At 45.0% G+C, this 12,081-nt stretch overlaps 2 protein-coding genes across 4 annotated transcripts in view; one reads left to right on the forward strand and one right to left on the reverse strand.

Moving 5' to 3' along the window:
• Window positions 1–8,385, reverse strand: part of PRKN (parkin RBR E3 ubiquitin protein ligase) — a 1,414,145-nt gene extending 1,405,760 nt beyond the window's left edge. Inside the window, exon 1 of the mRNA XM_090042590.1 lies at window positions 8,239–8,385. Coding sequence (XP_089898716.1) covers window positions 8,239–8,245 — 7 coding nt within the window. The 5' untranslated portion in view covers window positions 8,246–8,385. The remainder of the gene's footprint in view (window positions 1–8,238) is intronic.
• A 6-nt stretch (window positions 8,386–8,391) lies between these two features.
• PACRG (parkin coregulated) overlaps window positions 8,392–12,081 on the forward strand; it is a 501,797-nt gene continuing 498,107 nt past the window's right edge. The window contains exons 1-2 of one of the 3 annotated variants that reach the window (XM_090042624.1): window positions 8,392–8,637; window positions 8,996–9,158. In XM_090042624.1, the coding sequence (XP_089898750.1) occupies window positions 9,012–9,158 (147 nt within the window). In that variant the 5' untranslated portion in view covers window positions 8,392–8,637; window positions 8,996–9,011. The remainder of the gene's footprint in view (window positions 8,638–8,995; window positions 9,159–12,081) is intronic. The other 2 variants (XM_090042613.1, XM_090042604.1) reach the window with 2 other exon arrangements.

The following is a 12,081-nucleotide window of genomic DNA, read 5'->3' on the forward strand; positions in this document are numbered from 1 at the left end:
GTACAAGACCTCCAACTGACGCAGGAGGTACATGGTCCCACTAAAGGGAATGCCTTACTGGACCTGGTATTGGCAGCAGGGGATGACATGGTAGGGGACCTGCAGATCAGTGTCACCTGGGGGACAGTGACCACCAAATAACAGAATTCATCATATCGCGTAGAGTGGGTAAGGCAACTAGTAGGGTGGAAGTGCTAGACTTGAGGAAGGCTGACTTCAGCGAACCCAGGCATTTAGTCAATGATGCACTGCAGAGTAAGAGATTTGGTGAGATGGGAGCCCAGGAAGGGTGGCTGTGCCTTAAGGAAATAATCCTTCAGGCACAAAGGGAGACGATCCTGATCAGGGGGAAAAGGAAGAAAGGGTCCAAGAGGCTTCCTTGGCTGACCAGAGAAATCCAGAGCAGCCTGAGGGCAAAGATGGAGGCATATATGCAGTGGAAACAGGGAGAGATTAATAAAGAGGAGTATACCTCCTCAGCTTGCAGTTGTAGGGAGGCAGTTAGAAAGGCCAAAGCTACCATGGAGCTGAGGATGTCATCCCAAGTTAAGGATAACAAAAAATTATTTTTCAAATATATAGGGAGTAAAAGGAAGGCACAGGGTGGAATAGGACCACTACTGAATGGGCAAAAGTAATTGGTAACAGACAGGAAGGACAAGGCTGAACTCCTCAATGAGTTCTTTGCCTCAGTCTTCCTAAACAAGGGGCAAGACAAGTCTCACAATGGGATTGTAGAGAGGCAACAGCTGGGCGCCAGACTACCAAGCACTGACCCTGAGGTGTTGCAGAGTCACTTGGAAGGACTGGATGTGTTTATGTCGGCAGGCCTGAATGAGCTCCATCCAAGGGAACTGAAGGCACTGGGTGATATCATTGCACAGCCACTGGCACGAATATTTGAGCACTCATGGCACACGGGACAGGTTCCGGAGGACTGGAAAAGGGCCAATGTGGTCTCTATTTTCAAGAAGGGGAGGAAGGAGGATCCAGGCAACTTCAGGCCAGTCTCACCTCCATCCCTGGCAAAGTCTTTGAAAAGATTATTAAGGCTCATATATGTGACAGCCCAGCAGGAAAAATTATGCTGAGGGGAAACCAGCACGGGTTTGTAACACGTAGATCATGCCTGACTAATCTACTCTCTTTTTATGACTGGGTTACAAAACACCTCGACACAGGAGCAGGGGTTGATATCATTTATTTAGACTTCAGGTAGGTCTTCAATATGGTATCCCACCCCATACTGGTGAACAAGGTAAGAGGCTGTGACTTGGATGATTACACAGTTCAGTGGGTGGCAAACTGGCTACAGAGTCATACCCAGAGAGTGGTAGTGGATGGGTCGGTATCAACCTGGAATGGAGTAGGTAGTGGGGTCCCACAGGACTCGGTCCTTGGACTGATACTCCTCAATGTCTTCATCAGTGACTTGGACGAGAGAGTGAAGTGTACTCTGTCCAAGTCTGCGGATAATACACAACTGTGGGGAGAAGTCGACACACTGGAGGGGAGGGAACAACTACAGGCAGACCTGGACAGGTTGGACAAATGGGCAAAAAACAATAGAATGCAATTTAACAAGGTGAAATTCAAAGTACTGCACCTAAGGAGGAAAAATGTCCAGCACACATGCTGCCTAGGAAATGACTGGCTCAGTAGCATGGAAGCAGAAAGGGATCTAGGAGTCCTAGTGGACTCCAAGATGAACACGAGTCGTCAGTGTGATGAAAGTCATCAGAAAAAGCTAACTGCACTTTATCATGCATCAGCAGATGTATGACAAACAGAACCAAGGAGGTGATATCCCTCTATCGTGTGCTGGTCAGACCGCAGTTGGAATACTGCATGCAGTTTTGGGCGCCACATTTCAAAAAGGATGTAGATATTTTGGAGAGGGTCGAAAGAAGGGCCACTCGTATGGTTAAGGGCTTGCAGGCCAAGCCCTACGAAGAGAGACTAGGGCACGCGGACCTCTTCAGCCTCTGCAAGAGAAGGCTGAGAGGCGACTTTGTGGCTGCCCATAAATTCATCATGGGGGCGCAGAAGGGAATTGGTGATGCTGTACTCACCAAGGCACCCCGGGGTCAGAAGAAATAAAGCGCCATAAGCTAGGAGAGAGCAGATTTAGACTGGACATTAGGAAAAACTTCTTCACAGTTAGAGTGGCCAAAATCTGGAATGGACTCCCAAGGGAGGTAGTGCTCTCCCCTACCCTGGGAGTCTTCAAGAGGAGGATAGATAGGCATCTGGCTGGGGTCATCTGAAACCAGCGCTCTTTCCTGCCTATGCAGGGGGACTGGATGATCTGTTGGGGTCATCTGACCCTAACATCTATGAACCTATGAATTACTTACCTTATAGCTCACAAAAGATCTCATATGCTTTCTCTCCAACAGCAGAATTCACATATTTGGGCTAAAGATTTTTTGTTTGTGTGTTAGTCTAAGGAAGTATTTCTTTAACACGTCCTTGTGATTCCTCAAGAAATGCTTCAGGACAAGTTTGCCACATGCACTTAGAACTGCTTATTGCTTTTATACGTGAAAGAACGAAGTATTTTCTATAATCCTTCCCAAGACCTGCATTATAATGACCTGGGTTCAAAACTCTTCACAGAACTACAGATAGCAATTACCCCACTCTTCCATCCTTATATATTTGAAGAATGTTATGTTTACCACGCAATATACAGACAAACAACACAGAAAACTTAAATGTGCAAACATATACACACCAAATGCACTGTGTGGGACTATGATGGATGGAAAGCAAACTGGCAAAAAAACTCACCTAAATTCTGAAATCTAATTAATCCAGTCATAAATTTTGAAATCTTATGACATGTAAAATTCAGAAACATTTTGGGTGGAAGGAATCAATACAAACTGTTTCACATGCATTCACTAGTCAAAGTACTGACTTGGTCTAATGGCAAGAAAATAAAATACTTAACTCCTGAAGCATAGAATTCTGAATTAAGACTTAGTTCACATGTTTGGGTTATTGTGCAAATACAGAAGAGGCAAACACTCTGCCCCCACAATCAGTTATTCACAGGAAAAATGCTGCCTTCCATCAATCAATGACTTCAATGGCCCTTTAAATAAAATGGGATTATTTAATATTTATTTATTTTGAAAAGCTTATTGAAATGATTAAATATATATGTAATCATCATAATAAAATTATAATAGAGAATATACTGCAAAGTTATAAGAATGAATATTAATACAGGAAAGGACAAGTGTAGAATGGAAGTATTGCAACATATTTAAAAGGTAAAACAACAGGTGACACATTGTCCTTTATTTTAACTGTATTAAACTGCTTTTGCTATATACCTTACTAAATACTTTCAAAGATGTATCCAAGAATTAAAATTCAGGAAACAACTCATAACTTCAGTGTAGGTCTACTCAGATGTCTGCCCCATAGAAAGCTTGTAGGACAGAACCTAGCTAGTCCATGGATATTTTACTGGTGGATTGATACACTACATAATGAATTTCCTGATATGAGATTCCTAATACAGATGTCACACAAATGAAAATAAATATATTTGCATATTTTGAAGGCCTCGGGGAATAACCTCTCTACTGAAATAATGAACACATACAAATTAATGCTTTTTAGTATAGTTCAAATAAAATTTCATCTTTGAAGCCTTGGGCTACATGGTAAACCATTTCTAACTGAAGTGGTCTGTTGCTACTTCAATAAAGGTCTCTCATATACCTTACAGGGATTCAAATTGACTAAATTATTTATCCACCCTTGGGGTTTTAAATTAACTGTATCTACTCAAGAAAGTGATCTCAGTTTTGCTGCAGACAGCAAAATGAAAATCTCTGTTCCATGTTCAATGGCATTCAAAAATAGATAACAAGATTTTAGGATGTATAAAACTTGGGGTACAAAAGAATATGAAGACTATTATAAACCTATAAAATAAATCAATGTTTATGTGAAATACTGTGCACAGTACTGGTCACCCCATCTCAAACAGGATAATGCAAATACAGAGAAGAGTGACAAAAGTGATCCAGGGCCTGGAAAAATATTCATAGGAAGAGAAACAGAAAATACAGGATAGCTTACCACAGAATAGAGGTGGAAGAAACCTAGAACCTGGATCTGTTGCATCTTGGGCTTCTGACCTGATCACCCAGCTATTAGGTTTAAAGCACAGTTCCTCCTTTTCCTTATTTTTGCCAAACCATAATTCTGGGATTTACACCCAAGTATGGGAATACAAAACCCTGTGCCTACGTGACCAGCACATGACCTATTGTGCACATTGTGTAGTCATGCAGATGCATATGTTTGTGAAATAACACTAAATATGGCAGTTGTGTGGCTGGGGAACTGCCATTTGGGCACCTTTAACGACATACAATTCTTCCCTTACACGCATGCTTAATTTTGTGCATTGGGAAAAGTCCTGTTGACTTCAAAAGGAAAATAAAACATGCCTATCCTGTAACGCTGCCATTTACGTGTGTCGCGGGCACACTCGGATGAATGGCCAGGCCGCGTTATAAGTCAGCTGTGTGCTAGGCCTCGACGCAAAGGCCTGTGGGCGAGTGGCATCTGCTACCCTCGCGTAGCAGAAGATCATCCGCCTTGAAACGGCCTGACAAACAAAAGAACTGGGAGATAGACATGGAGCTTGCTTCATCCACTCCACGCATCGGCCTGGTATTACAAGGTAATAATAGCTGGTGTGAGTCGAAACAAAACGCTGCAGTCCAAAGTTTTAATATGGAGCACCACTGGTCACCAGGAGCAAATTGCTGAGGGAAAAGATGACTGATTGGTCGCTGGAAATAAAACGCTACAGCCTAATAGTACAAAAGCAGTTGTGGGAAAAGCCCTGACAGGGGAAGTTCGGATTAAAACTTCAAGCGTCAAAGGGCCTGTGGAGCGATCACCCGCCAGGGCCGCCCCTCCCTGAGCGCCATCTCGGGTCGGTTTTTGAGGTCTCCATGAAGTGACTAGCGTTCCCCAGCTATGAAGCCTCTCCTGTTTGCCTTTGTGGTAAGCATGCAAGCCTAACTGCTAAATAGCCTGTCGAAATCTATGAGCCGTTGACCAGGTCTGAGACTAGGGCCCAGGCCAGCCGCACCAAGACCACTTGTGGTTTTGAACACAAGGGGCCTCGGCCTGAACCTTGTGACCCAATGGACACAATTCCCCATTGTTAACTGTTTGTAATTGTTTTAATTGTTTATATATGTAAGTCATTGAGATTAGCATGGGAAGTAGTAGTAGCAAAGTATTTTGTGCATTTTGTTAAGTAAAAATAAAATGTCTGGTATAATTCAAGCCGTGTCCTTGTCAGTGCCCACTCCACCGGCCCGACCACGCCTGGGCATCTCCAACCTAGTGCAACAATATGGACAAACCCCCCAGCAAAAATTTAACTGAAGTCAATAAAAATCTCCATGAGTTTATGGATCCACTGACATGGAGAACCTGTAGTCATTCTCTGAAGAGGTTTGCCATAAGAATACTCTGGTGATAAGAATATATAATACCCATGTGATGGCTTATTAAAAAAACCAAACCAATAAGGCTGTGCAAATTTTCACCGGATGTTTCAATTCAACACTGCTTTGACTCATTTCGAGCTCAAAACAGCAAAATCGAATCAAAACAAAGGGCTTCGAAACAGCCACGAAACAAAACGATGCTAGTCGAAACATTTCAAAACTTTTGAAGCGGCCAGGTGGTGAGAGACAGGGGAGAACAATGGCTTTGCTCCCAGTGGCTCTGCAGCCCCATGTGGCTGGGGAAAGGAGTCTGATCCTAGCGCTGGGGAGGGGAACTCAGCTCAGCTCGGCTGAGTTCCTTTCCCCAGCCTGATCACAGTGCTGGGGAGGGGAACTGAGCGATCAGGCTCAGTTTCCTTCCCCAGCTCCCCAGTCCCAGGCGGCAGCACCCGGCTTCCTTCCCTCATCTGGCAGGCAGATCAAGCACACAGCCCCAATAGGAATGGCACATCCCCTCCAGCCCTCTCAGGGTTGCGGACCCCCATCTGCCTGCTAGGTGAGAGAAGCTGTTTCAAGCTTCCCCATTATATCGTATGGGCGAAATGTTGAAACAGTGTCAAAACAGTGTCACTGTTTTGACAAAACAAAACAGAACAGTGGTTTCAAATTGAAACCAAATTGAAATTAAATTCAAAACAAGTTGAAACAGAACAGTGCCATTTCGCACAGCCTTACAAAACAATATACAGTTGGGAAGTAACAATTGTTTTGAGATTTTTCTGATCAATTTATATTTTTCATTCTTCTACAGTCATATCCTATGAATGCAAAATAACTAAGTAACAATAAAGAACTTGGTAGATTAACCCTAACAAAGCCTCAAGCAACTAACTCCTGAGCCTTTCTTCAGAAATGTGAGATACTTGCTCCTTTTTAAATTGTAACATACAAACAGGCTGGGGGGAAAGAGACATAGTAAGGGGAAAAGGTGGCTTTTGTGTTTTGTGGAGCCCTACAATGATGGAAGGGAAATACTACAGATAAACTGCCTCTTCTTTCCGAAGGGAATTATAGCCAGTGAAATGACTGAATGGCCGTGCTATCAGAAGGCTGCACATTGCTAACTCAGGCCCCCGTTATAAACTTATATATATTACAGTTACCCAACATAAATGTAGACGGGCCACACATACAAAATAATACAATTAACAAGTTAATCCTGCATAAATTTAGATCAGTCACATGCAGCAAGTAACGAGCACAGGATAAAAATGACTACCCAGCTTTAAAGAGAGAAAACCAGCTACAAAGTTAGCATTTGAGAATAGGAAACCACGATATAATTGGTTTCTATCCAGTTTTAATTTGGATGTAGATCAGGGCCCTAAAGGATGACCAGCACAGCACCTTACCCAGATTAGCCAACTGCCCTGCTTTAGTTCTGCTGCCAGGAAGGGTAACACCAGGGTCTGAATTACCAGGGAGCTCGGTAGGGCTGAGGCCTCCACACAGGAGATGAGAGCCCTCCTGTACGATTTGAAAAATCATAACCTGGGGGGGGGGGAGGGGGAGTCTCGAATTTTATTAGAGCATAGCGATGAGCAGCCAGGGCTGGATTAACCCTTTAGTGGGCCCTAGGCAAACAAACTCATGGGCCCCTACTTTTTTTCACAGTAATTATAATGTAAAATAAGCACAACTGGGCCCCTTCTTCACTTAGAGCCCTAGGCAAGTGCCTGGTTTGCCTATGCATTAATATGGCACTGTGGGTAGCCCAATTGCTTTTGCAAACCCCTGGAGGAATCAAATTTGATGTAATTTGAACCCTGGGTAACACCAGAGCAAGGGAAGATCAAGATGGCCCCAATGGCTGTCACCAGTATTTATAACCATGCACTGCAGCAAAACTGGGGGCAGTTAATTAGAAGAGACTGTGCCAGTACTGTGGTTGGAGGGGGTTAACCCAGAAATATTTCTTAAAACAAGGATGGGGGAGAAGTTTGGGCCTTCATGACTTGGCCCCAGGGTCAAGACAAAGATATCGGGACCATCTAAGGTTGCCAACTCTGTTTGAATCGGAGAGGTTTCATCCCACAATGTAACAACACACAGCACGCACATGCCTGCATGCATCAGTTATGGATTACTGTGTGTAGACTTCAGGCCAGGAAGACCAACACATGTTACTGTTACATATGAAAGACCCACTGGACTACAGCGTAAATCAGATTCAACATTTCCTATTTATTTGAATGAGCACCCTATCATTGATCCGGGGGAGGGGGGGAAGGGGCTCAAAGCAGTCTCCTGGAAATTTACATCCAATTCCTGGAGACTCCAAGGAAATCCTGGAGGGTTGGGAACCCTGAGGCCTTCACCTTGGGCTTGGGCTTGGGCTTGGGGCTGTACATAACGCCTGGGGCATCTCACACTTCCCCTTGCCCAGCCAACCCCTTCCTCTCTCATGGCAGAGTGCCATGGCACAGGCCACCTGCTTCAGGGAGCCAGGGTGCGAGGAGCGGGAGCCTGGTGACTCCCAGAGGTGGGCAGGGCTAGAGGCGAGCACAAACAGGCCAAGAGCATGAGGGGGGAGGGGGCACACTGAAGGCCAGTGGAGGGACGTGTTCGGTGCATGACGGAGGGGGGTACGTCACAGGCTCCGCCCCGCGCTACGTCGTGGTGGCTGTTAGGGACGGGGGGCAAAAAGGAAAGGGGGCGCTACATCCGGGACTAACTCACTCACCGATCATAGCCCCGGCGCAGTGAGGGGCGGGGGGGGAGGGGCCGCGCTGCGCAAAGCCTTGCCCTCCGCCCTGCCGGCCGCTGTCACACTACGCCTGCGCAGTCAGAGTCGCTGCTGGTGCCGCCGCTACTTCAGGGGGCGGTTCGGAAAGGGAGGGCGCGCAAAGTACGCTGGGGAGCGTAGTTCTCACGGCGGTGTCACGTGATCGACGCGAATTTACACCTCCACTCCCCCCCTTTCCCTCGGCCGCCGCACGTGATCGCGCGCGGCCAGGCGGCAGGTTGTTTACGCGTTGCCTAGCAACCGGGACGCGTCCCTGGAAGCGCGCGCGCGCTGGCGACGGACTCGGTTATAGCGTCTGCCCCGCGCGCAGCCGCCCCTGCCGCGAGCCTTCGCGGGGTGAGGCGGGGGGGAGCATCCCATTGTGGGGCGGGGGGGACATCCCATTCTTGAAGAGGGTGGACCATCCCATTGTGGGGGTGGCAGGGAGAGAGGGGGGGAAAGCATCCAATTATGGGGCGGGGGGAGGAAGGGGGAGAAGCATCCCATTCTGGGGTGGGGTGGGAGGGACATCCCATTCTGGGGGGGCATCCCATTGTGGTGGTGGGGGGTGACTTCTTTTTGCATCTGGCTGAAAATTTTCTCATCCCTGTTTTGTTCATTTAATGTACAATTACTTAGATTTATTCCAAATGCAATGAGGGTAACCCTTGCTCGGGTTCCTTTCTCATCCCTACTTTCTTTTTATTTCTTTTAGGAAGGTGCGGGGCAAGATGGTGGTGGAGCAGCAGGGTGCCTGTGCCCTGAAGCCAGCATGGCACCTCCCCCTGCAACAGCAGCTGCCACTGGGGCCTGCCAAGAAAGCCAAGCCACAGGTCAGCGATGGCTTCACTGTCAAGGCCATGATGAAGAACAGCGTGGTACGTTGCTCACCTGCCCGACTGTGCGGTGTGTCCGCCAGGTTCTGCCTTCTGCCAACGTGCTCCCCGCGGGGCCAGAGGTTGGGCAGTGGGAGAACAATGGCAGCGTTCACTGGGGCTTCCAAAGGGTTGCCTCATGTTCAGATGTGGCCCACAGGCCAAGGAGTTTGAGCACTTCTGGTTTAGTTTCATGTGCCCATGAAAGACGTATTGAGAGAGCGTTGGGGACAGTGCCTGACACAAGGTTGTGTGGGATTGGCAGGTCTGTCTGTGGAGGTCGGTGGTCACTGATAGAACCTCCAGGCCTTGGGAAAAGCCCATGTGAAGGAAGAGATGTCCCCTCTAGAGGGTTTGCTCCTGAGCTTTGTAATGCATCAGGTCGGCGCCATTGTGGCACAATATTGTTTTGCCTCGGCCATTCACGTTGCGTCAGAGGGCCAGGGTATCCACAGGGCATGCACTCGATCGTACCGTGCAAAAGCATGGCACAAAAATGTTTTCTTCTCAAGTTGCTGTTCAGCGCAATTATGACAAATGTCAAATCATATGGCAAAAATCTGTCTCGGCACCCAGGTGACTCCCAAGGCCTGGGCAGGGCCAGTGGTGACCAGAGAGACAGGGGACAGGAGATGTACAGTAGATCATGCTTCAGAGCCTCAGGTGAATAATGTTGTAATGGTACTAAGTGTGTATTTTTATTTAACATAGCTAACCCAATGTATTTTTAGCAAACCCCTAGGAAAAGGTAAGGGAAAGAAACAGTTGAACATCACTAAATAACCATGAAGATAATGAAAAATATACTTTTTAATAATAACTTCCAAAAATAGCTTGCACAATACTTGTGAATAGTACATTGAAAATGGATGTAATTCTCCAGCTGATAGCTTTTAGGATGAAGATGACCTACGGGTGGATCCAGTAATCTTTACTTTCATTAATAATCCCTAGAGAAACACTTCCACTGAAGATCCTGGGATGGCTGCCATCAGTAAAGAGTCCAGAACTGGGCCCTGTGTTTGTAATGAAGCTTTTTTGCAATAATTGTTTTAATTGATTGCTCCCATCAAATTTAATAAATAAAAATCAAAGCTTCTGCTAGTGCAGAATGCAGCTGCTCAGTTTGCAAGTGGAACGAGCTATTACAAGTACACAACATCTGTGCTCAAATCTCTGGACTGGCTTTTTGTTTGCTTGTGGGTACAATTCAAGGTGTATATAATGGTCTTCTTTTTTTTCTCTTTTAAAATGTATATTTGTATTCCTGGAGAAAAGAAAAAGAAATGCTGGAGACTTCTCTCACAGGTCTCTGGAATTCACTATATACAGCAAATATTGACAAATAAGCATGAGCAAGTCTACTTTAAATATAAACAAAAATATTTTGTTCTAGAAAATACCTGATAAGTAAGATTTTCCCTTTCTAGAGGTCCTAAATAATCTTACAGCCAACAGTAATTAAAAGCAAAGCTCTTCCTAGCACTAACATACTATCATATAGTACAATGTATGTGATTTAATATTTACAGTTAAATCAGACAAATTCAGCTTTTGGGGGGAAAAAACTGTTTTCCATAATTAGATTTCATTTTTACATGTAACTCTTAAAAATATAAGTGGCAACATTAATAAAAATACATTATTATATTTTGATCATAAATTACCATTCTGTAAAGCTTCACATGATGTGCTTCAACTGTTTAAAAGATGTCCTTTTGACTTATGAAAGTATTAGATTAGATCCAGCAAAGAAACATGAAAAGAAAGAAAGGTTTCAGCCATCTGTGGGTGTCCTTCATTTTGAAATACCAAGTCTTGAGTCCCCTTTTTGAAGGACTGGGGAGGCTTAATAATAGATTTTTAGAATACATAAGTAGTAAACACTTATCAGATGGCAATATCCAAAAGCCCTCCTTTAGACTGCAGTCTTATTATGTAAAAATGTAGGCTTACACTCCTGCAAATATAGGCATTTAATTGAATGCATGTTAGTTTCATTAAGGTCATTCATAGTGAATGTAAATGTATAAATCTTTTTAATGTACCAGAACAAAATTTTGGAAAAGTTGGAGGGATTTCACATCCTGCTTGTCTCCGTTTCCTCAACTTTGGCAATTGTTAAACTTTCTACCACTGCTTTAATTTCACTTTTAAGGTCTTATTTTTTATGGTATACTTTGTTGCATGATTAGATTGTACTCTATCATATCTAGATCAATGGTTTTCAACCTTTTTTAGACCCAAGGCACCCCTTGTTAGCCCTTGGGACCCCTCTGAAAGTGACAGCTTCTAGCTTCTACTCTTTTTTTTTCTTTTTCTTTTACAATGGGAAAACAATGGAGTAAGCCTTTTCTTAGAAGGAGCTCAGAAAGACCACAACAGGTCAGAGTGTTTTCAGTAGGTACTATGGAATCCTGTTTGAAATCACTGGGCACTTATCCACATACACTGAGGCTGCTCTGACACGCTGTGATTCCAGCACATCATAATCCATAGGACCTGTGCTGGAATGTGGTAACTGACATGCTCCAGCAGAATCCACTGTCATGTGTATCAGCATCCCTTTGCTGAAAAATGACAGTTGGGTGTGCTTTAACTAAAGCTCATTCGATAAGCTTTAATTAAAGTGTCCCTGCTGCCATTTTTCAGTGCAGGGATGCTGATACACATGATGCTCCTGATGCTTTAGTTACAGCAGCTGTAATTTAAGCACCCCCAACCCCCGCCTCCCAGAGCATGTGTATAAACGCCCACTGGGTCTATCATGTGAATCACGTGCACAACTAACAGTACTAATATTGTATGGCATCCTGCATCACCCTTAAAAGAATCTCACAGCAGTCTGAGATTCACTGATATAGAAGTGGCAGGGTGAACTTCCAGGGGTAGCCGTGAAGCCCCTGGAGTCCCTGCAGCTCTTAAT

Source organism: Crocodylus siamensis, chromosome 1 (assembly GCF_052110815.1).
Source record: "Crocodylus siamensis isolate JL-2025a chromosome 1, ASM5211081v1, whole genome shotgun sequence".
NCBI classification, from domain to species: domain Eukaryota; kingdom Metazoa; phylum Chordata; order Crocodylia; family Crocodylidae; genus Crocodylus; species Crocodylus siamensis.